Source organism: Thalassophryne amazonica, chromosome 12 (assembly GCF_902500255.1).
Source record: "Thalassophryne amazonica chromosome 12, fThaAma1.1, whole genome shotgun sequence".
In the NCBI taxonomy this organism is placed as follows: Eukaryota; Metazoa; Chordata; class Actinopteri; order Batrachoidiformes; family Batrachoididae; genus Thalassophryne; species Thalassophryne amazonica.
Window position 1 is genome coordinate 98,735,832 of NC_047114.1, and position 25,240 is coordinate 98,761,071.

The window sequence follows — 25,240 nt, forward strand, 5'->3', positions numbered from 1 at the left end:
TTGCTTGCCGTACGTGTGTCTCTGCTTTATGTTGTTATTTTGTTATTCACCAGTCTTTCAGTTTTATGGTCCCGGTGGATTATGTATTTTGATTTACTTTGTTCATCCATGGTTGTGTTTTATTTTTCTGTGTGAAATTATTTCTTGTCAGCATGTTGGGTTGTTAATTTCCAGTATGGGTACTCACTGTTTGTTTTCATGCCTTGGTTCTTCTGCCCTCCTCTGTTCAGTTTAAGTCATTACATGTCAGCTTTGATTTTTGCAGCTGTTGTTTTATCCCAGGTGTTACTCATTAGTTTAAAATTAAACCTTCTCAGTTTTTTCTGTCCTCGGGAGTCCATTGTGTTTGTCCTTATGCTTGTGGTGTTGTATGTAAAGCACTGATTCTTTGTAGTATGTCTTCTAAATATTTTTCTGGTTAGTTTTTTGGTGTGTGCCTTTCCATTCATTCATTCATCTTCTACCACTTAGTCCATTTAAGGGTCGCGGGGGGCTGGAGCCTATCCCAGCAGCCATAGAGCGCGAGGCGGGGTACACCCAGGACAGGACACCAGTCTGTCGCAGGGCCACAAACAGACAAACAAACACAGACACACCCACACACCTACGGACAATTTAAAGATCCCAATCCACCTAACCCACATGTCTTTGGATGTGGGAGGAAACCAGAGCACCCGGAGGAAACCCACGCAAACACGGGGAGAACATGTTTTTGGGAATATTGTTTTTTATTCGTTCCACTCCTTTTGTTGTTGATTGTTGCTCCTCACCCTGCCTTCAGGGTTGCTAGTATTTTTGTTAATACCTGCCGCACACCTGCTGCTATTTTGGTATCCCTCACCCAGAGTTGGCTTAAGTGTGTACTTTTGTTGAATCCTTCACCGGTCCTGGTTTTGCTATTATCTGCTATCCGTAAATAAATTAAATCCCTGTTTTTTGGAAAGTCTCTGCTGTCCTGCATTTCAAGGTTCTCCTCAGCTCAGTTCCTGGTTCCTATTTGTAACACAAAAAGAGAAAAACAAATGCGGTTCTGTCCATTAACGAAGCTTCGGAGCTTTTCTTTGAAAGCAGTGGCTCAGATTTACAGAGGAGATGACACACATTCACTTCGAAACTCTTAACTTTTTCAGAGTCTGTCGGATTTTGGAACCCAAAGTGTCGTGATGCTTCTGTTTGTATGGTAGGATGCTGGTTTACTGCTGCTGTGATTTTGGACGTGCCTGGACACGCAGATGTATGTCTCGTCTTGGAAAAACTCAGAAGACGCTATTGTCAGGAGATAATGGGCTATCTAATGTGCCACGATCCTGACAGAATTTGAGTTGAAAGAAGAGCTGCTATCAGACATAATGCGTGCGTGCAGGCGCATGCCATCAGACCATGCAGAGCGAGTGGACCTGGACATTATTCTCTGGCCGAGTGGAACTTGAAAATTATCTCTGGCTGTGGATCCAAGTGAGAACGAGTAGACATTTTATGGCTGGTGATAACGTGCACGTGTGCATGAGGGCTTCTTTTTGCTGTGGACTAATTTGGAAATCTTTACACTGGGTGAGTGGAATGTTGTTTTTTTTTTTTTATCTTTTGCTTTGTGTTCTTTCCAGTGGAGCTTTCAATGAAAGTTTTTTTTTTTTTTACTTTGAGTCTGTGGTGTGTGCATGCACAGCAGCGGCAGCTGTTTTAAACCCCAATTTAGACGGACTTCTGGCTGAATTTGAGCAATGTCTGATCAGTATTAAGCTTGTAGACTCTCTCAGATATCATAAAACTGTCACTCTCTATAAGGAACTTTTTAAAAGAGAATTAATGTTGAATAATCCCTTTAAAAAAAAAAAACTGACATGCAGGTTAAAATGGCTGTTACACTGTTTTAACCCACATGTCAGCTGTTTATTGCCGCTTAATGGATGTGGGATGTCTCCGTGATGACACATATATATTTATTCATTAGATTTTTCACATTTACATACAACACTTATTTAGTGTTTTAACAGGATGCATTTATGACTAATTGCAGCAGGTGCTGCAACTGCATTCATTTTACTGCTGGTAATCTCGTTCATATAAAATCCTTAGAAGATTGTCTTGCATCAGTGAGAAGTTGGATGTCTAGAAACTTCCTACTTTTAAACTCTGATTAGACTGAAATGATGGTTCTTGGTCCAGTGATACATTGGCATCAATTTGACCAGTTTACACTTAGCATAGGCTCGTGTGTCATACATCACACTGACAAAGTGAGGAACCTTAGGCTGATTTTTTTATCCTTCGTTGTCCTTTGACCTCCACACTAGAAATATTATGAGGACTGCTTTCTTCCACCTGTGAAATATAGCGAAGATTTGTCCCATCCTGTCTATGGCTGATGCTGAGACCCTGGTCCATGTGTTTATCTCTTCTGGATTGGACTACTGCAATGTTCTATTTTCTGGTTTACCTCAGTCCAGCATTAGGGCTCTCCAGTTGGTTCAAAATGAAAAAAACTGGAGAGCAGTTGGTTCAAAATGCTGCTGCCAGCTCCCCCTCTAGCTGCCACCTTATCACGGTGGGGGAGTTTGCGTACCCGGATGATCCTAGGAGCTATGTTGTCGGGGGCTTTGTGCCCCTTGTAGGGTCTCCCAAGGCAAACAGGGCCTAGGGAGGTCAGACTAAGGGCAGTTCAGAAGCTCCCATGACCATAAAAAATCAAGGACCGAGACATCAGCCGGTATGGCGGAGCCGGGGCCCCACCCTGGAGCCAGGCCTGGGGTTGAGGCTCGCGTGCAATGCCTGGTGGTCGGGCCTTAGCCCATTGTGCCCGGCCAGGCTCAGCCTGAAAGAGCTATGTGGGCCCGTCCTCCTGTAGGTTCAGCACCTGCAGAGGGGGCCATGGGGGTTGGGTGCAGAGAGGATTGCGTGGCGGTCGAGGGTGGGTGGCCCGGCGGCCCGGTGGCCCGGTTCGCACTCACAGCCCCTGGCTGTTGGGACGTGGAATGTCACCTCGCTGGGGGGGGGGGACTGAGCTTGTGTGGGAGGTTGAGAGATACCGACTAGAGATAGTCGGGCTCACCTCCACGCACAGCTTGGGCTCTGGTACCCAACTCTTGGAGAGGGGCTGGACGCTCCACTTTTCTGGCATTGCTCACGGGGAGAGGTGGAGAGCTGGGGTCACGTTGCTTATTGCTCCCCAGCTCAGTTGCCATGTGTTGGAGTTTACTCTGGTGAATGAGAGGGTCGCATTCCTACGCCTTTGGGTTGGAGACAGGTCTCTCACTGTTGTCTCGGCCTACGGGTCGAGCGGCAGTGCAGAGTACCCGACCTTCTTGGAGTCCCTGGGAGGGGTACTAGATAGCGCTCCGACTGGGGACTCCATTGTTCTCCTGGGGGATTTCAGTGCCCACGTGGGCGGCGACAGTGAGACCTGGAGGGGGGTGATCGGGAAGCACGGCCTCACCGATCTGAACCTGAGTGGTGTTCAGTTGTTGGACTTCTGTGCTAGTCACAGTTTGTCCATCACGAACACCATGTTCGAGCACAAGGGTGTCCATAAGTGCACGTGGCACCGGGACACCCTGAGCCGGAGGTCGATGATCGACTTTGTAGTTGTATCATCTGACCTTTTGGCCACGTGTCTCGGTCACTCGAGTGAAGAGAGGGGCTGAGCTGTCGACCGATCACCACCTGGTGGTGAGTTGGATCCGCTGGGAGGGACGGAAGCCGGTCAGACCTGGCAGGCCCAAACGTATCGTGAGGGTCTGCTGCGAACGACTCGTGGAACCCTCTGTCAGTGAGGTCTTCAACTCCCACCTCCGGGAGAGCTTCTTCCAGATCCTGGGGGAGGTTGGAGACATGGAGTCCGAGTGAACCATGTTCTCCACCTCCATTGTCGATGCGGCCGCTCGTAGCTGTGGTCACAAGCTCTCTGGTGCCTGTCGCGGCGGCAATCCCCGAACCCGATGCTGGACGCCGGAAGTAAGGGATGCCGTCAAGCTGAAGGAGTCCTACTTGTCTTTGTTTGTAGGTGGGACCCCAGAGGCAGCTGACGGGTACCGGCAGGCCAAGCGTGCTGCAGCCCGTGCAGTTGCAGAGGCAAAAACTCAGGTCTGGGAGGAGTTCGGGGAGGCCATGGAGGACGACTATCGGTCGGCCTCTAAAAAATTCTGGCAATCCGTCTGACGCCTCAGGAGGTGGAAGCAGCTCTCCACCAGCACTGTCTACGGTGCAGGTGGGGAGCTGTTGAGCCTGACTGGGGATGTTGTCGGGCGGTGGAAGGAATACTTCGAGGATCTCCTCAATCCCATTGTCCCGTCTTCCGAAGAGGAAACAGAGACTGGGGACTCAGAGGCAGACTCATCCATTACCCAGGCCGAAGTCACCGAGGTGGTTAGAAAGGTCCTTGGTGGCAAGGCTCCTGGGGTGGATGAAATCCGTCCTGAGTACCTTAAGTCTCTGGATGTTGTGGGACTGTCTTGGCTGACACGCCTCTGCAACATCGCGTGGCGGTCGAGGACAGTGCCTCTGGATTGGCAGACCGGGGTGGTGGTCCCTCTGTTTAAGAAGGGGGACCGGAGGGTGTGTTCCAACTACAGGGGGATCACACTCCTCAGCCTCCTCAGTAAGGTCTATTCCAGAGTACTGGAGAGAAGAATTCGACCGAGGAGCAGTGTGGTTTTCGTCCTGGTCGCGGCACACTGGACCAGCTCTACACACTACATCGGGTGCTCGAGGGTTCATGGGAGTTTGCCCAACCAGTGCACATGTGCTTTGTTGATCTGGAGAAGGCGTTCGACTGTGTCCCTCGGGGCACCCTGTGGGGGGTGCTCCGGGAGTATGGGGTCCAGGGTCCTTTGCTAAGGGCTATCCGGTCCCTGTATGACCGTAGCAGGAGCTTGGTTCGCATTGCCGGTAGTAAGTCAAACCTGTTTCCAGTGCAAGTTGGCTTCTGCCGGGGCTGCCCTTTGTCACCGGTTCTGTTCATTATTTTTATGGACAGAATTTCTAGCCAGGGTGTAGACGGGGTCTGGTTTGGGAACCACAGAATCTCGTCTCTGCTGTTTGCGGATGATGTGGTTCTGTTGGCTTCGTCAAATCAGGACCTTCAGCGTGCACTGGGGCGGTTTGCAGCCGAGTGTGAAGTGTCCGGGATGAGAATCAGCACCTCCAAATCCGAGGCCATGGTTCTCGACCGGAAAAAGGTGCTTTGCCCTCTTCAGGTCGGTGGAGTGTCCTTGCCTCAAGTGGAGGAGTTTAAGTATCTTGGGGTCTTGTTCATGAGTGAGGGACGGATGGAGCATGAGATCGATAGAGGGATCGGTACAGCATCTGCAGTGATGCGGTCGCTGTATCGGACTGTTTTGGTGAAGAGAGACCTGAGTAGGGGGGCAAAGCTCTCGATTTACCGATCGATCTATGTTCCGATCCTCACCTATGGTCATGAGATTTGGCTCATGACCGAAAGAACGAGATCGCGAGTACAAGCGGCCGAGAAGAATTTCCTCCACTGGGTGGCTGGGCGCTCCCTTAGAGATAGGGTGAGGAGCTCGGTCACTTGGGAGGAGCTTGGAGTCAAGCTGCTGCTCCTCCACGTCGAAAGGAGCCAGTTGAGGTGTTCTGGGCATGTCCCATCGGGAGGAGGCCCGGAGAACACCCAGGACACGCTGGAGGGACTACGTCTCTCGACTGTCTTGGGAACGCCTTGGGGTTCCCCTGGAGGAGCTGGGGGAGGTGTGTGTGTGGATTGGGAGGTCTGGGCGGCTTTGCTTGAGCTGCTGCCCCCGTGACCAGACTCCGGATAAAGCGGAAGAAAATGGATGGATGCTGCTGCCAGACTTTTGACATGAAGCAGAAAGTTTGATGACATGACACCCATTTTGGTGTCTTTTCACTGGCTTCCTCTCCCAGTGAGATCAGATTTTAAGGTTCTGCTACTACTCTATAAAGTTGTTCACGGACTGGCACCTCCCTACTTAGCTGACCTAATTGAACCTTATGTACCAGCCCGGGCTTTGCGATGCCAGGGTGCAGGACTACTTTGTGTCCCAAGGGTGAATAAGAAGTCTGCGGGTCGCAGAGCTTTCTCTTATCGTGCCCCTGTTCTGTGGAATGATCTCCCTGCGTCAATAAAACAGTCCAGACTTAAGATGCACTTATTTTCCTTTTCATATGGCTAGCATACTGGCATAGTATAGTTTTACGCTTTTTACTCTTAATTCATTTTATTAGTAAACGGAGCGTGCCGCGGCCTCAACTTTACCTAAATTCTGGGTCTTTTAGTGACGCTTAGGGCTAGTGGCCGGCGATCACCGTAGTATTTCTTCTTTTTTCTTGTTGTTTAATGCTGGCAAATTATACAGTATTTCTTGTCTTTCTGATGCCTGCTTCTGTTTTTTCTCTCTGTTTAAGGTGCAGCTCCATCCAGAGTTGGGTGTGGTATTTGTGCTGGAGACCCTGTCCTGTGCACCAACAGCATTTCCTGTATATTCGTTCTGTGAATTGTTCTGTAATTTATGTCTGTATCATGGCCCAAGCAGAGGGTTACCCCTTTGAGTCTGGTCTGCTTGAGGTTTCTTCCTCAGAGGTAGTTTTTCCTTACCACTGTTGCTCTGGGGGTTAGTAAGGTTAGACCTTACTTGTGTGAAGCGCCTTGAAGCAACTCTGTTGTGATTTGGCGCTGTATAAATTAAATGAAATTGAAATTGTGCCCAAAACCTTGTCACAGCTGCTTCTTTTACCATGAATGCATCAAAATGAACAAACAAGTTGTCATGACACATCACACTTGTGTAAAGTTATTAAATTAATCTATGCCTTACTTCTTAACGTTAGCAGCTACATTCCATTGAAGCACATACTGGGATGCTTCTAGTAACTATGTCTAAACTCATGAGTACTTTGTTTTCGGAAGTCTCTGTAACTCTTTGCTGCGAATGCCGTATACTTTGAAACCGGTCACAGAAGTGCACAAAGTAATCCCGGTGGATCATCGGATGCTCACTAACAGCCTAAATCTCAATTGTTGTGATTTCTGTGCTACGTGTCCTTTAAAAAGGAGCACTACAAATACTAGCAAAAGTAAGTAATCGTGTCATACCATGGTTGAATGCGGCTACCTGATGAAGTTGTCACTGCACCACCAGTCAGCACCTTCAAAACAAGGCTAGACAAGTATGTGGAATACCCAGTGAAATATAATCACAGAGCACTTATTACCCCCATAAACATGATATGACAGTTAGCTGAAAAAGGAACAATATAAGGACCGGTTTCAAGTGGAGAAAGCTCCTGCCTAATCGAATACGCTACTCTTGTTTATTTTATTATTACTCCTATCTGATAATGTGCAACCAGACCCTGGCCCTGAGCTGCCGTGTATTCAGATACCATCTGATTTTAAATCCTTGTTTGGTCTTAAAATTGTTCATCTGAATGTGCGCAGGTTGTTATTCAACATGGATATGGTCAGGATTTGGGCTAAATAAACAGGTACAGATGTTGTAATTTCTGAACCCTGGCTGACCCCATTGCTGATTAATGTGGTTGGATACAAGAGGTTGGATACTTGTGTTTCCTTACCTGTGTGAAGCGCTTTGAGGCAACTCTTGTGATTTGGCATTATATAAATGAAAATAAATTGAATTGAAATTGGATATAAGTGACCACTGTGTTGCTGCTATCAGAAATACAAGGTGCCCAAATCAAATCCTTGTATCATTAATACAGGGCTGTGAAAACTCAGCGGATCCGCGGGATTCCACGGATTTCATCATGGGGAGGGGGGTGGGGTGTTAGTGTTGTACTCTTTAATCGTGATCATCACTGAATTGTTAAAATGCTTATCGCAAAGTGTTCTCTTTTTTTACGACATCGTGTAAGATTTATAAGGCCGCGGACACTGATCTGTGTGTTACAGATACAAATCAGTTTCCTCGGATCCGCGGGGTTTCGCGGAGGAAAAATGCCCTCAAAGCGTAGCTGTTACGACAGTTGTCGTAAAGCAGGACTGGTTGGTTGCTGCGGCGACGCTGTGTGGCTCAAAGTATCATTAGATAAAAATTTAATTCTGGGGCCCCACAGGGCCCTAGACCCCAGCTCCTGGAGAGCTGTACCCCCCCACCCCCACCCGAGACCCCCTGCAAATTTTCCTCGGATTTAACAATTTTCATTTCACAGTCCTGTTAATAAGAGGACACTCAAACATTTAAATCAGCAAACATCACCACAATTTGTCCAATGTTGATTGTGGAAAAAGAAACTTGGCTTTGTCCCTGATGTAGTATCGGATAGCTTGGATATTCTTCAGGGATAGTTTTATCCAGATGGAAATTATTTTGCCACAGTACCGAACACTAAACACTGAACAATGTTTACTTTATTTTTTAACAATAAATGCAATAAATGTATATGAAATAACAGGAAGACATTTGCACAAAATGTTTGTTTGATAATACTGCACATAACTCAGTAACTGAATAACTTGTTCATTATGTGTTCATTCTACAGAAGGGGGGAGGAATTATACAGGCTGATTGGCACAGGACCTTCTGTGGTGCACCTCGGTGGTCTCATTCTGTGGCTGAAAGTGCTCTGACAAGACGTCAGTGTGGCATGCAGGGGGGTGGGAGGTGTTGTCCAGGACGTTAAGCAGTTTCCTCAACATGAAATTTGATACTGAAATTTCCCCATTGAGGGATGAATAAAGGCTTTTCTTATCTTATCTAACATCCTCCTCTCTGACATCTTCACCACAGACTCCCGCTCAACCCCTGGGCAGAGCCAGCTCTCCTGATGAGCTTGTTGGGTCTGTTCGTGTCAGCTGCCCTCAGCCTGCTGCTCCAGCACACTACATGCTGTAGACCACTGAGAGATAAAACATCTGCAACATATTTCTGCAGACATTGAAAGATCTAAGCTTACTGAGGGAATACAGTCAACTCTGACCTTTCTTATACACAGCGTCTGTGTTTACAGTCCAGTCCAGTTTGTCTGTGTGGACACCCAGGTTCTTCTAGTAGTTCACAATGTCCACTGTTGGTAACTGGGTTCAGACAGGCCTTTTGCCTTCTGAAGTCCACCACCAGCTCCTTTGTCTTAGATACATTGAGTTGCAGGTGGTTGAATCCACACCATTCCACAAACCTGTCCACCACACTCCTGTACTCAGCCCCCTGGTCACTGCTGATGCAGCCCACATTCACAGAGTTGTCCAAAAACTTCTGCAGGTGTCAGGACTGTGACCAGAAATGAAAAAAAGCGTTCAGATTTTTTTGAACTTCAATAATGTCTTTCCAGTCTAAACAGCGGGTAAAAAGTGCGCTGATCCTGTCTCCATATTTAGTAGAGCCCGACCGATATATCGGCCGATATAAGCCCTTTTTAGAGTACTCACCATCGGCCGAAATTTTGCTGATAAAACGCCAATAATTTCTCATAAACAGAACAGTTACTGAAATAATGTTGGTGTTGGCAATGTAAAATGTACTTGCACTGTTTGTCCAGTAGATGGAGATCTGACTCCATTCAACTGAGAGCTGCTTACACCCCTGCTTAAATGTGTTCATCACCGCCCCCGTAGTTCGCTGTCACACTGCACTGATCGGCTGACAGAGCATACAGGTTTATAAGGATGTTGTTTGTAATAACTTTGCGATTACATTCACCCCACATTTCTCCTGTTTCAGTTCAACTCAGTTTGATTAACCCAGTTTATGTAGTAATGTGTCAAATGTGCTTCATTGCGTCTGTCACGCTTTTTATTAAGCCCATGTTGTGTAGACCTTATTTCTAGCATGAAAAACTTTTGTTTATTGCTCAGAGGTTGAAACATTCAGATTCACTCGTCATCCGGAAGGGTTCTGGGAATTACTGCCGTTCGCCTTACGTTACAGCCCGTTACGATATAATTTTGGACCGTGTAATCAACCGTTTCTGCAGCGCAACTCCAGTTTGAAGCGTGAATCACTGAAGCAATGCTTCTATTCAATGGCTCGTGGGTCTTTGATTCGCTGCTCTTCAGAATCGGTAAGTCCGCTTCTTAACCCCTCTTAAAGCCATTAAAATATCATGAGTCATTTTTGTGTGTATTTAAGTCATTAACTGGGGCTCTTGTCTTGTTGCAGTCAACAAACGAGAATCGTCCTCCGTTCCTTTGTCACAGATTTAAATGCTACGTGTAATATAACCTATATCTAAGTTGCAGCAACAAGAGGTACAAGATCAGATGTATTTCACAACTCTTTAAGGATATGCAAGGTTTAATTCTTGATTGCATTTTTTGAACTTGAAAATTCTTCTCTGTTATAAAGTTAATCAATATGAGGACAAAGCTTCATCTTTTAGCTCATACCTTTTTTGTTAAGGGTCCAAAAAAGAACATTTTATTCATTTAAAAAAAAAATATCGGCTGATTTATCGGCTTTCGGCAAATCAGCCGATTTATCGATTATCGGCAATTTTTTTTTTTTTTCATCCAAATATCGGTATCGGTATCGGCCTAAAAAAATCCATATCGGTCGGGCTCTAATATTTAGTCAGATCTGTCCCATACAGTGAACTACTAAACACAGATGCATGGTACAAAACAATACTTGCATAGGCATTTACACACAACCTTGACAAGAATTGTAAAGGAGGCATGGCTTGCAGTCTGCTTTCGTTTCATCTATCTTGCGCACTAAAAACCTGAGTGCAGTGCGTATGTCAGAGTGAGGGAGGGAGAGAGAGATGACAGTCATGAGATTAAACTGCCCCTGAAAGTGATTGAGGCCAATGAGCAGGGAAATTTGCACATCAACTACCTGCATGTCCTTCTTCACACTTGGGCATGTTCATTGTTAACAGCTGTATCTCTGATAGGGATGGGTATCGAAAACCGGTTCCTGTTAACAATCGATAAGAAATTATTCCATCCACCGACATCAGTTGCCTTTTTGCTTAATGATTCCCTTATCAGTTCTTCAATTCACATTATGCTGGAGCAGCCATGACGAAAACACGTTTGTTTTTGTTTCGCGCACGCTCCGCTGAGGAAGTGAGATTATCTGCACAATCAGTGGGTCAGAGTCCGATGATTTACCAAGACTTTTGTGGTTTCTTGCGGCATCTCATAAATGCTGAAATGTGCTTTGATCTCAGAACATGCTCTTGTGATATAAACCAAATGCACCCTCTCTTCTTCTGTGGTGTTTAATGGCAGCCGGCGTCCTTATTGTTGCATTGCTGCTACCTTCTGCATTATGGCAGCACTAAATCCTCTTGAGTCCAGTGTCTTTAAAGTATTTAAAAAGCCAACAGTTCCCCCTCTTACTTTAATTCAATCTTTATTTAACCAGAATTGTCCCATTGAGATCAAGATCTCTGTTACAAGGGAGACCTGGACAATAATAGTTTCCAATTCACCTAACCTGCTGATCCTAGTCATTTCAAATGGCAACTTTCTGGCTTTAAGAAACACTATAAGAAATCAGGAAAAAAAAAATTGTGGCAGTAAGTAACAGTTACTTTTTTGGAAGGGGAAGGGGGGAAGCTTTTGAAAATTCAAGGTAAAAATTGGCCATTCTAGGGGTACCTAAAGGGGAAAAGCCAGTTATGACAGCCCAAGTCCCTTCATCATGTCCAGAAGGCTGGGGAAATTTGTTGAGTGGGCGATCTCATTCTGGGTTACCAGTACATGACCCTCAGTGAGGCAGTCGGAGTCCGTGGACATTTTTAAGTCAAGACTTAAAACCTATTTTTATTCTCTTTCTTATGAGTAGTTTTTATTTTGTTGTGTTTTATTCTTTTACTTCTGTTTTTAATTAGGTATTTGAATTTTTATTTATTTATTTAATTTTTTATGTTGAACTGTTCTGTGTGAGGCACCTTGACATGGGTTTTGTACTTTGGCGCTTTATGCTGATTGAAATTGAACATTTTATTGACTCTTAAAGTAAATAAATATGAAATTGGTTACTGGATCCTTAAATTCTGGACATAATAAACTCTACATGATGGATCCTTGATCTCTGGACATAAACGGAAATAAAAAAAATGGGAGTTTTTGTCAAAAGCATTTCCTTTCAGACATTATTATTGGCATGAATGTATTTCCATACCTCTGAGCTGAGCTCTTGCACAGGTCAGGTTTATAAAGAATGCTGGACGTCTCATTTTGGGAGGAAAAAACATTTTAGTCGATTGTAGTTTCTTGTCTGTATTACGTTTGTAAGAGGTGTCATTTTATTTAAAGCGGCAATTCGTTTTGAAGTTATTAATTCCGAGTGGACTCTATCTCAGCAGAGAGCCACGCAGCGTTTGAAGCTGTGACAAAACGGAGGACGATTCTCGTTTCTCGACTGCAACAAGAGTCCCAGTTAGTGACTTTAATCCACACAAAAATGACTCATGATATTTTAATGGCTTTCAGAGGAGTTAAGAAGTGGACTTATCGCTTCTGAAGAGCAGCGAATCAAAGAGCCACGAGCCATTGAATCGAAGTATTGCTTCAATTCACGCTTCAAACTGGAGTCGCGCTGCAGAAACGGTTGGTTACAGACGCTGTATTGAAAATAAGCGTAATGGTCCAAAATTATAGCGTAACGGGCCGTAACGCAAGTTTGCGCTAGCTAGAACCCTGACAAACACAAAGAACACACGAAAAATGAATAAATAAAAAAAATAAAACCCCAAACACTGTCATCATCTTTCAAAAGCAGTAAAACACAGTATTAGAAGTCACAGTTTATCTCGGTATTAGATACACCGTCATTTACGGGCTAAAAGCTGCTGCTTTTTTCCACACGCTTAAACAACCCTGGCACTTAAACAACTGAAATTCATCCATTAATGCATTGATTGACAGTAAAATACACGTAGTAAATATAAATTCTTACCTGTTCGTTTCAGTGGGATTCATCTAAATAAATAATCCACGTTTAAAATCCAAAACAGTGTCTAAACGCGAAGAAAAGTCCCTCCCTCTGTACACACAGCTGCGCCATGAGAGCTCCTCTCCCCCACCGAGTCTTGGCCATTAAATTACAGCCACAAAGAAATAAAATAATGTTAAAATTAGTCTGTTTTGTTTTTGTGTCGAGTGAACAAGTCACTGTAATGTGCAAAGTGAACCTGAACTACACTACCCACAATGTTCCCTGCGTCGACTGGCCAATCAATTTTTGCACTTGATGATGTCATCAGCAAGCGACAGGCAGCCAGTCTGCTCCGTGGCTAGAAACACACCATAAACAGACTGAAATGTTTGATTTTAGGTTTTATAAACGTTTTTGACCGTTAAACTTTACCAGCAAAGAAAATGTTATCGGACGGAAATTTATCGGAAGGTAATTGGTCCGATGATGGTTTTAAAACTTACCTGAAACGCTAATCCAATAGCAAAAACATTAGCTTCGATAATTATCTGCTATCAGATTAGCTGAACTGTGTCCACCACTGGGGACAAGTTACTATTAACTATTTTCATCTCATCACATAATGGGTGTTAACAATATTACTTCACACAACATAATCAGTTCATCATTGGCATTTGTGTTTCGTACTAAAATGTTTGTTTTAGCACATCACCTAATAAGTAATAATTTTGACCTGGTAGTTTTTGGTTTTTGTGAAATAATTTTGTTTCTGTGTACAAAGTAAAATAATGCAAGTATCCAAAATAAAACTAGGATGTTTACAAACGCTGCTTTGAAATGCTTTAGCATGGTGATGTCACAGGCTGATAGCTAGCTGCAAAACTCTCATTTGTGTGGAAATATATCCTCTTTGTCATATATTATGTAAAAGCTACTGAGAAATAAACACTTCTGAAACTGAAAATGCTGGTTTTGTAACCTGATAACACTTATGAAGTAATTTACAGGACTTTTTGTGGATGTTAGTGTGCACACTAACCTCCGCTAACTTTCTATGGAGTTAAATTTGTCTCATTAATGCACAGAGGATGAGTTGCAAATATTCCTTAATTTGCACAACTTCTGCTCTTGTCAAAAGCTCATGTACATGCCGGGTTTCTCACCAGCATTATAACGGCGTAACAGCACTGCACTTCGGCCGTTACTTTGTTTTTGAGGGTGTGTAACAGGGAAAAAAGTAATTTCTCTGTTGATTGTGGAGCTGCTGGTTCTGATATTGAAGCAGCGTGTCCACAATTTATTCATCAACCTGTATCAAAGCTTTTTCTGCTGATTAAAGTCTCTAAATGGGACTCTTTTTCTGTGAGAATTATCCACTGCTTCACACAGTTTTTATTCGTTTGTCATTAACGTGCCTTTTTTTGTGGTACAGCCAATGACGCGGATCTCTGCCGTGACTGGAACCTTAACCTTCTCTGGTTCGTAAACTAAAGTTATTTTCCCTCATCATGAAAATATTAGTACTAATGATAATATCCTCCGCTCCATGTGTGTTGCGGGATTTGCTGCGGCTCTCTGCCGATTTGGAAAGACGGATCATTCTGCGATCAGTAGCTTCAAAGCGAATTGTTTTAAATCAAATGACATCTCTTTCTAGAACTAATTTATACACAGCAGTTTACTATAGAAAATTCTTATAAATATTTTTGTTTTGTTTTGTTTTTAACTTCAAGATTAATTTCTGATTACTCTACATTTTGAAGTAAAAAAAACAAACAAAAAACACCAAAGAAGGCCCTTTATAAGTTCATGAAGTAAAAGCTTCAGCTGGGTTGAAGCCTAAGCAGTCCCAGAACCCCCGGCTTCTTAAGGTGATTTTTCCATCCCATTATGCTGAGAAAAAAATCTGAAAAAAAAGAACCCTGCATGCACACACACGCAAGGCCTCCTGCAGACACTGTGAAAACGTAAATATTGTCATCATCATCATCAGGTACAGTTGATAAACTGTTACTTTGATGAGGGGTTTGGACCAGCTGTCTGTCTATCTGGTTCTCATTCAGGACCTGAGTGTGTTCTGTGGTGCTCTTGACCAGACAAAGTGCAGCACACAGCAGACTGCACTCGGCTGTAATTGTTCGTGGCACATTTGTCCAGTTTTGTACAACCAAGGTGACAGTTATCAAACTTTAGCAAGTATCAAGCATTTCTTCAACTGGACTGAACCTCTGAGTTGTGTGAAAACATCATCTGGGTCCAGATCCAGAATGTGAAAAAAATCTAAACCAAGGAGGCTTGATGTATAATTCCACAGTATCAGTTCCATCAGTGCAGTAACTTCATGGTGACAGTGCTGCTGATTTGTCTTCACTGTGACACATGTTGTTCTTCATATTATTTGCTTCCTTGCAGACATGTTGCAGCAGTTGGTGATTAAAGAAGAAATGCTCCCTGAACAGCAGGAGTTGAATCTGAGTGTTGACCGGAAGGACATTAAACTGAAACAAGAGGAAGTCTGGACAAGTAACAAGGGACAGCAGCTTCACCGGCTGGAGACTGAGAAGACCAAGTTACATTTTGTCCCTGTGAAGACTGAAAATGATGATGAAATACCACAGTCATCACAGGTTCTTCAAAACTCAGGTAGGAATTGATCAAAACTCTGAAACGTCTGTTAGTGGGAGCAGGTGTTCCACTGCTAAGAAACAATTTAATGACTCTGAACATGGAAAAGGAATTCTCCAGACCACATATAAGAAGAATCGTCCCAGGATGCATTTAGGGATGGGACCAATCCGATCCCGGATCGGTATCTCTTCACGATACAACATAATTCACGTATCGTAAAATACCTATCCAACCCGCGACTTTTTCCGATACTGGAGAAGAGCCACTGTGAATCCTCTCAACTGCTGTTGTTTGCTCTCTGCTTGTTTATTGCCGGGGGGGAGCTGGGCTGTTTCAGAGAGTTCTCTTCCGCAGTGTTCTAGCTGTGGTTAGCGTCAAATTTCTGCTCGGCTCTTGGGTTCATATTGTCTGTTTTCGAGCACAGAATTTCAGAAAAATTCACTGATTTGTTGCTGAAAATGTGTGGTAAAAAGTTAGCCGCTTCACTGTCCAGAGGCTGTAAAACGCCAGCTCAGCATGCAGCCGAGGAGACAGCTGAACAGAGATTCTGTCCGCTGAACGGAAAAAAGTCTCCATTAAAATCCTGCGCGTGAGCGTCAGTGATGATACATTTATTTTACAGTTGGCGGCTTTGCTTGAGCTGCTGCCCCCGCGACCCGACTCCGGATTAAGTGGAAGAAAATGGATGGATGGATGAAAGGCTTCATGTTTCCCAAAAAGTTCAAAGTTTGCACAGCACAAAAACCGCTGTTTTTGAGAGTAACTAAAAGAGAGATGAAGGGGGAGAAAGTGAGTGAGAGAAAGACAGGCAGAGAGAGAGAGTGCTGTCTTTTCTCTTTAAGTCTATAGAACTAAGGTTATAAAAATCTAAAAAAATAAAAGTACTTAATTGTTTCACCAAAACATCAAATCATAGGCTTTCATCTTAGATACATCTTCTGGCAAATTGTAGCTCAACTTTCAGGTCTCCTTTTCAAGAAAATCCTCATATACGAGGTCTATTAGAAAAGTATCCGACCTTATTATTTTTTTCAAAAACCATATGGATTTGATTCATATGTTTTTACGTCAGCCAAGCTTGAACCTTCGTGCGCATGTGTGAGTTTTTCCATGCCTGTCGGTTGCGTCATTCACCTGTGAGCATGCCTTGTGGGAGGAGTGGTCCACCCCTCTTGTCATTGTTTCATTGTCAGGAAATGGCGGAATGATTTGGGCTTTTTTCCATCAGAATTTTTTCAGAAACTGTTAGAGACAAGCAGCTGGAAACCATTCGAAAAATTTATCTGGCTTTCGGTGAAAATTTTACGGGCTTCACAGAGAATAAGGACTGTTACTACAGCTTTAAGGACGCCCCACAATAGCGCACGGTGTGCCGCGCTCCGAGCCGCCATCGAGAGGCAGAAAACACCACATCATTTCTAAACGGATGGCTGTGTGGAGCTGGGACCGTCGTGTTCAATTTCTCTGGTTATCACAAGAGCTGGGCATCAGCCATTTTCCGGCAGATTTCACTTTTAACAAGAGATTTTGTCATTGAAAGCCGCGCGGAGGCTTCGCGCGTCACGACCGAGTCGCTGATCGAGCGAAACAAAGGAACACCTCCGTTTTCTATTTTTGAGTTTTTTTGCTTGTATGTTGAGACCAGCTATGCTGTATGGTTTAGAGACAGTGGCACTAACAAAAAGACAGGAGGCAGAGCTGGAGGTGGCGGAGCTGAAGATGTTGAGATTCTCTTTGGGAGTGACAAGAATGGACAAGATTACGAATGAACATATCAGAGGAACAGCTCAGGTGGGACAGTTGGGAGACAAAGTCAGAGAGGCGAGATTGAGACGGTTTGGACATGTGCAGAGGAGGGACCCAGGGTATATAGGGAGAAGGATGCTGAGGATGGATCCACCAGGCAGGAGGAGAAGAGGGAGACCAAAGAGGAGGTTTATGGATGTGCTGAGGGAGGACATGCAGGTGGTTGGTGTGACAGAGGAAGATACAGAGGACAGGGTGAGATGGAAACGATTGATCTTGTTGTGTGGGCCGCCAGAAGAGGAGGTACTGCTGGCCCACCACCAGAGGGCGCCCTGTCTGGAGTGCGGGCTCCAGGCACCAGAGGGCGCAGCCGCCTCACAGGAGCAGCCAGGGTGACAGCTGTCACGCATCACCTGCAACAGCTGTTACCAATCATCTGATCGGCAGGAGTATATCAGCAGGACGACGTCTCCACCTCTTTGCCGAGATATCGTTCTACCTGGAAGGTAACGTGCTCAGCTGACTGGTTAACAGTGATCTTTTGTGACTTTTGTGAGTTGTTTAGCTGACTCCTTTTCCAACGAGTGGTGGAGGTAGTTTTCCTGCCGTGCGGATTCCTGGGTGCAGACGCACCCACATTTAATTGTTTCTTTGTTCCTCGCCAGCAGTACCAGGTCCGACACGCGAAGGCAGTGGCCACCTGGGAGTTCGGGACTTGGCGGCTCCAGTATTCCCGGGGTCTGGTGGCGGAGGAAATCGTGTGTGGTTCCGGTTCTGCTTTGGACAGGCGTCTCCTATCTTCGAGCCTGCCCACACGACACCTTTGTGAATTGATACCTGTCTATTGTTGTAATCTGTTGTATTTGTTGTGCACATTCACAACAGTAAAGTGTTGTTATTTGACCTACTCCATTGTCCGTTCATTTGCGCCCCCTGTTGTGGGTCTGTGTACCTACACTTTCCCAACAGGATATCTCGGCCAGCGTCATGGATCCCGAGGGGCGTCAACCGGCTGTTGAACGGCCAATGGAAGAACAGGGCGCACAGGCGTCCGCAGGAGGAATGATCGGTGAGTTGCAGCGGATCCTCACCGCTTTCACGGCTCGGTTGGATTTAATGACCGAGCAGAATGTCCTCCTTAACCGCAGGGTGGAGGCTCTCGCCGCGCAGGTGGAAGCGCGCCCTCAGGGCGCTGCTGCGGCTCTCCCTCCTGTCGACCCTGTGCGTAACAGTGACGTTCCACAGGTCGTTCAACGACCCCTCCCACCTTCCCCGGAAGCATACATAAGCCCTCCAGAGCCGTACGGAGGTTGTGTGGAGACGTGCGCGGACTTCCTTATGCAGTGTTCGCTCGTCTTCGCACAACGTCCTGTCATGTACGCAACTGATGCCAGCAAAATAGCTTATGTAATAAACCTGCTTCGCGGTGAGGCACGCGCTTGGGCTACAGCGCTCTGGGAGCAGAATTCACGGCTCCTTCAGACATATGATGGGTTTGTGAGGGAGTTCAGAACTGTGTTCGATCACCCAAATAGAGGAGAGACCGCTTCAGCCGTGCTGCTGTCAATGAGACAGGGGCGCCGGAGCGCAGCTGCCTATGCAGTCGACTTCCGCATCGCGGCTGCGAGGTCCGGCTGGAATAGCACTGCCCTCCGCGCCGCCTTTGTAAACGGACTGTCATTGGTTCTAAAGGAGCACCTGGTGGCTAAGGACGAACCGCGTGATTTAGATGGGCTTATTGATCTCGTCATACGATTAGACAATCGGTTAGAAGAACGCCGTCGGGAACGAGACGAAGGGCGTGGCCGGGCACGCGCCGTCCCTCTTCCCTTCCGGTTCCGACCGCGTTCCGCCCTCCCCACGCTCCATGGCCCCTGCGCTCCGTGTGGTTACAGCTCCCCCTGCTGACGAAGCTATGGACACGAGCAGGGCCACATTTAGGGCACCAGATAGACAGAGGAGGCTGGCCCGCGGAGCGTGTTTTGTTTGTGGCTCGATAGAGCATCAGGTAAGAGACTGCCCCGAGCGGTTAAACACCAACGCCCGCCCCTAGAAACTGGGCTAGGGGTGGGCCGAGACATTCACGTGGGACACACCCACATTGCCACACGACTCCCAGTTACCATCCTTTATGAGGATTTAACCCTGAAGGCCCCATCACTGGTGGACACGGGCTCTGAAGGGAATCTGTTAGACAGCAGATGGGCCAGGGAGATAGGGTTCCCTCTGGTGGCGCTTACCTCGCCTGTGCAGGTGCGGGCACTAGATGGCTCCCTACTCCCTCCAATCACACATAAGACACCACCTGTAACTCTGGTGGTGTCAGGAAATCACCGGGAGGAGATCGAGTTTTTTGTGACTCCTGCTACCTCCCGTGTGATTTTAGGGTTCCCCTGGATGTTAAAACACAATCCCCGGATCGATTGGCCGTCTGGGGTAGTGGTTCAGTGGAGCGAGACCTGCCATCGGGTATGTTTAGGTTCCTCCCGGTTCCCAGGCTAAGGAGGAGGTCAGAGTCCCGCCCAATCTAGGGACGGTGCCGGTGGAGTACCACGACCTTGTAGATGTGTTCAGTAAGGATCTGGTGCTCACCCTTCCCCCCCACCGTCCGTACGATTGTGCCATTGATTTGGTTCCAGGCGGTGAGTTCCCGTCCAGCAGGCTGTACAACCTCTCACGACCTGAGCGCGAATCAATGGAGACCTACATCCGGGACTCTTTAGCCGCCGGGTTGATCCGGAATTCCACCTCCCCGATGGGTGCAGGTTTCTTTTTTGTGGTAAAAAAGACGGCGGACTTCGTCCATGCATTGATTATAGGGGACTGAACGAAATCACGGTTCGTAATCGATACCCGTTGCCCCTGTTGGATTCAGTGTTCACGCCCCTGCATGGAGCCCGAATATTCATTAAGCTAGATCTTAGAAATGCGTATCACCTGGTTCGGATCCGGAAGGGAGACGAGTGGAAGACGGCATTTAACACCCCCTTAGGTCACTTTGAGTACCTGGTCATGCCGTTCTGCCTCACAAACGCCCCCGCGACGTTCCAAGCTTTGGTTAATGATGTCTTGCGGGATTTCCTGCACTGATTCGTCTTCGTATATCTAGACGATATACTCATCTTTTCTCCGGATCCTGAGACTCATGTCCGGCATGTACGTCAGGTCCTGCAGCGGTTGTTGGAGAACCGGCTGTTTGTGAAGGGCGAGAAGTGTGAGTTCCACCGCACATCTTTGTCCTTCCTGGGGTTTATCATCTCCCCCAACTCCGTCGCTCCTGATCCGGCCAAGGTTGCGGCGGTGAGAGACTGGCCCCAACCCACTAGCCGTAGGAAGCTGCAACAGTTCCTCGGCTTTGCTAATTTCTACAGGAGGTTCATTAAGGGCGACAGTCAGGTAGTTAGCCCCCTGACAGCCCTGACCTCACCAAAAGTCCCCTTCACCTGGTCGGATCGTTGCGATGCCGCGTTCGAGTTGAAACGGCGCTTCTCGTCTGCACCCGTTCTGGTGCAGCCCGATCCTAGTCGCCAGTTAGTGGTTGAAGTGGACGCCTCGGACTCAGGGATAGGAGCTGTGCTTTCCCAGAGCGGGAAGACCGATAAGGTCCTTCACCCGTGTGCCTATTTTTCCCGCAGGTTGACCCCGGCCGAACGGAACTATGACGTCGGCAATCGAGAACTCCTTGCGGTGAAAGAGGCTCTTGAAGAGTGGAGACATCTGTTGGAGGGAACGTCCGTGCCATTCACAGTTTTCACTGACCACCGGAACCTGGAGTATATCAGGACTGCCAAGCGGCTGAACCCCAGGCAAGCCCGCTGGTCACTGTTCTTCGGCCGTTTTGACTTCCGGATCACCTACCGTCCCGGGGCCAAAAACCAGAGATCGGATGCCTTGTCCCGGGTACATGAAGATGAAGTCAAAACGGAGTTGTCGGATCCACCGGAACCCATCATCCCGGAGTCCACTATCGTGGCCACCCTCACCTGGGACGTAGAGAGAACCGTCCGGGAGGCCCTGGCACGAAGCCCGGACCCCGGAACTGGGCCGAAGAACAGACTCTACGTCCCACCAGAAGCTAGGGCTGCAGTCCTGGACTTCTGTCACGGCTCTAAGCTCTCCTGTCATCCAGGGGTGCGAAGAACCGTGGCAGTTGTCCGGCAGCGCTTCTGGTGGGCGTCCCTAGAGGCCGACGTCCGGGATTATATCCAGGCCTGCACCACCTGCGCCAGGGGCAAGGCTGACCATCCCAGGGCTTCGGGACTGCTCCAGCCGCTGCCCGTGCCCCATCGCCCCTGGTCCCACATCGGCCTGGATTTTGTCACGGGCCTCCCGCCGTCCCAGGGCAACACCACCATCCTCACGATAGTGGACCGATTCTCCAAGGCGGCCCACTTCATGGCCCTCCAGAAGCTCCCGACGGCCCAGGAGACAGTGGACCTCCTGGTCCACCACGTCGTCCGGTTGCATGGGATCCCAACAGACATCGTCTCCGATCGCGGCCCCCAGTTCTCCTCGCAAGTCTGGAGGAGCTTCTGCCGGGAACTGGGGGCCACGGTGAGTCTCTCATCCGGGTATCATCCCCAGACCAACGGGCAAGCAGAACGGGCCAATCAGGAGGTGGAGCAGGCCCTGCGTTGGTGACAGCCGCGCACCCGGCGGCCTGGAGTACCCATCTGGCCTGGATCGAGTATGCCCATAACAGCCAGGTGTCGTCAGCCACCGGCCTCTCCCCTTTTGAGGTGTGTCTGGGGTACCAACCTCCTTTGTTTCCGGTGGTTGAGGGAGAGGTCGGTGTGCCCTCGGTCCAGGCCCACCTACGGAAGTGCCGTCGGGTGTGGCGTGCCGCCCGTTCTGCCTTGCTGAGGGCCCGGATGAGGACGAAGACCCATGCAGACCGTCGACGGACCCCGGCCCCTACGTACCGGCCAGGGCAGGCAGTGTGGTTGTCTACCAAGGACATACCCGTTCAAGTGGACTCCCCTAAACTGCAGGACCGGTATATCGGTCCGTTCAAGATCATCAAGGTCATCAGTCCAGCCGCAGTGAGGCTTCAGCTTCCGGCCTCACTGCGGATCCATCCCATTTTCCACGTGTCCCGGATCAAGCCCCATCACACCTCACCCCTCTGTACTCCCGGTCCGGCACCACCTCCTGCCCGGATCATCGATGGCGAGCCGGCTTGGACTGTGCGCCGGCTCTTAGATGTCCGTAGGATGGGCCGGGGCTTCCAGTATTTGGTGGACTGGGAGGGGTACGGACCTGAAGAACGCTCCTGGGTGAAGAGGAGCTTCATCCTGGATCCGGCCCTCCTGGCCGATTTCTACCGCCGCCACCCGGACAAGCCTGGTCGGGCCAGGAGGCGCCCGTTGAGGGGGGCGTCCTGTTGTGTGGGCCGCCAGAAGAGGAGGTACTGCTGGCCCACCACCAGAGGGCGCCCTGTCTGGAGTGCGGGCTCCAGGCACCAGAGGGCGCAGCCGCCTCACAGGAGCAGCCAGGGTGACAGCTGTCACGCATCACCTGCAACAGCTGTTACCAATCATCTGATCGGCAGGAGTATATCAGCAGGACGACGTCTCCACCTCTTTGCCGAGATATCGTTCTACCTGGAAGGTAACGTGCTCAGCTGACTGGTTAACAGTGATCTTTTGTGAGTTGTTTAGCTGACTCCTTTTCCAACGAGTGGTGGAGGTAGTTTTCCTGCCGTGCGGATTCCTGGGTGCAGACGCACCCACATTTAATTGTTCCTTTGTTCCTCGCCAGCAGTACCAGGTCCGACACGCGAAGGCAGTGGCCACCTGGGAGTTCGGGACTTGGCGGCTCCAGTATTCCCGGGGTCTGGTGGCGGAGGAAATCGTGTGTGGTTCCGGTTCTGCTTTGGACAGGCGTCTCCTATCTTCGAGCCTGCCCACACGACACCTTTGTGAATTGATACCTGTCTATTGTTGTAATCTGTTGTATTTGTTGTGCACATTTACAACAGTAAAGTGTTGTTATTTGACCTACTCCATTGTCCGTTCATTTGCGCCCCCTGTTGTGGGTCCGTGTACCTACACTTTCCCAACAGATCTGCTGTGGTGCCCCCTAACGGGAACAGCCGAAAGACAAAGAAGAAGAAGGGGCTGCTGGGTAAATTCAAGGATCACAAACAGAAAAAGAATGCACAAAAAAATAAATGAATAAAAAATAAAACCCCAAACACTGTCATCATCTTTCAAAAGCAGTAAAACACAGTATTAGAATTCACAGTTTATCTCTGTATTAGATACACCGTCATTTATGAACTAAAAGCTGCTGTTTTGTTTTTTTGTTTTGTTTTGTTTTTTTTCCACACACTTTGAACCCTGCGGCTTAAACAACCGAAATACGTCCATTAATGCATTGATTGGCAGAGTAAAATACATGTAGTAAATATGAATTCTTACCTGTTAGTTTCAGTGGGATTCATTAAATTCTGAAGAAAAATAATCCACATAAAGCGATCGGATTATCCAAAACGGTGTCTTAACGGTGAAGAAAAGTCCCTCTGTAACACAGCTGCGCCTTGAGATCTCCTCTCTCCCACCGAGTCTTGGCGATTTAAATTATCCCATCAGCCACAAAGAAATAAAATAATGTTAAAATTATTCCATTTTGTTTCTGTGTTGAGTGGACGGTAACACTGTAACGTCCATCCAATCACGTTTTGCGCTTAATGATGACGTCATCAGCAAGTGACAGCTAGTCTGCCACAAACACGTGACAGGGACTAAAATGTTTGATTTTAGGGTTTACAAATGTTTTTGATTGTTAAACTTTTCTCACTTTACCGCCAAAAAATTGTTAGCGGACTGAAAATTATCAGAACTAAATTTAAAGGAAGTTAATTGGTCCACTGATGGTTTTAAAAGTTATCTGAAAAGCTAATCTGCTAACAAAAACATTAGCTTCAATAATTATCAGTTAGCGGATTAGCTGAACTGTGCCCACCACTCAGATTGTCATATAGCTGTTGAGAGTGTAAACCATCTAATATTAGCCTACCTAAAATGTCAACTACTGATTTTAGAAACACTACCCAATCTAGAGCCCGTGGATCTTTAACGAGCTGCACGCTCATAACAACAATCATTATAACTGATATTAAAGTGTAGGTGACACAAAAAATGTGCACAGATAATCACTAAAAATGATGAAATGTTGATATTTAAAATAAAAAATCCTGACAAAAGTCAATAAGTGCACAGGTGAAGGATAAATAGCTGTCTGAAGCCTGCACTCTATTTGACATTTTTTTTTCTAGTGTGGAGCTTTTTATTTATTTATTTATTTATTTATAGGTCCAGTCTGAGGCTCTTTCAGAAGCAGCTGTGGAGGACACAACCTTATGGTTTTGAACCTTATTTAGATGACAGTGTGGGAGGAAAACCTTCAGTCTGACAACAGTGACGATATATATTGGCAGAGTTCAGAACACACAGAATGGCGATTATAAAATAAATAAATAATGCAGGTGATTTCGGCATCCGGCAGATGATAAACTTTTTTTTTCTCAGCTCTGAGGTGATAATCGACTGATTAAAAAAAAATTTAAAAGTGTGTTTTACTGTCCTTGACATCAGGAAAACATGAGGAGGAAGTGTGGATTTTTTTATTTAGGCTTTTTCTTCGAAAAAGGTACCTACATTTTGAATCTGAAAAATGACATTCAGTACTGAAAATATTATTTTTAAAATAAATATTGTTTTGTTTTTGAATACAGTTAATGTAGTGTACGTTAGTAGCATAACACGTTATTATTAAATATTAAAACCACACAAGGAGTAAATGATGTCTTACTGGACCGTTTCAGTGAGATCATCTGGAAACCTATCCATCTGTACAAAACGACGTCTGAAATTAATTTAATTCCTTCTGTCCTGGTTGGCGAAAAGTCTTTGTCACATGGGAGTTTGGTGCCAGCAGCGCCGGCTGTAATCCGTTATTGTGGCTGATGGATCGAGTCTCTGCTCTTAAGGAGCCGCTTTGTGCTGCAAGTTGAAAGACTCCCAGTTCCTCATCCGCTC

At 46.8% G+C, this 25,240-nt stretch overlaps 1 protein-coding gene across 5 annotated transcripts in view; it reads left to right on the plus strand.

Annotated features, from left to right (window-relative positions):
- LOC117522181 (zinc finger protein 260-like) overlaps window positions 1–25,240 on the plus strand; it is a 66,348-nt gene that overhangs the window by 4,195 nt on the left and 36,913 nt on the right. Inside the window, exon 2 of one of the 5 annotated variants that reach the window (XM_034183576.1) lies at window positions 15,237–15,467. In XM_034183576.1, coding sequence (XP_034039467.1) covers window positions 15,239–15,467 — 229 coding nt within the window. In that variant the 5' untranslated portion in view covers window positions 15,237–15,238. Of the gene's footprint in view, window positions 1–14,924; window positions 15,468–25,240 lie in introns of those variants that run through there. The other 4 variants (XM_034183579.1, XM_034183578.1, XM_034183575.1 and 1 more) reach the window with 4 other exon arrangements.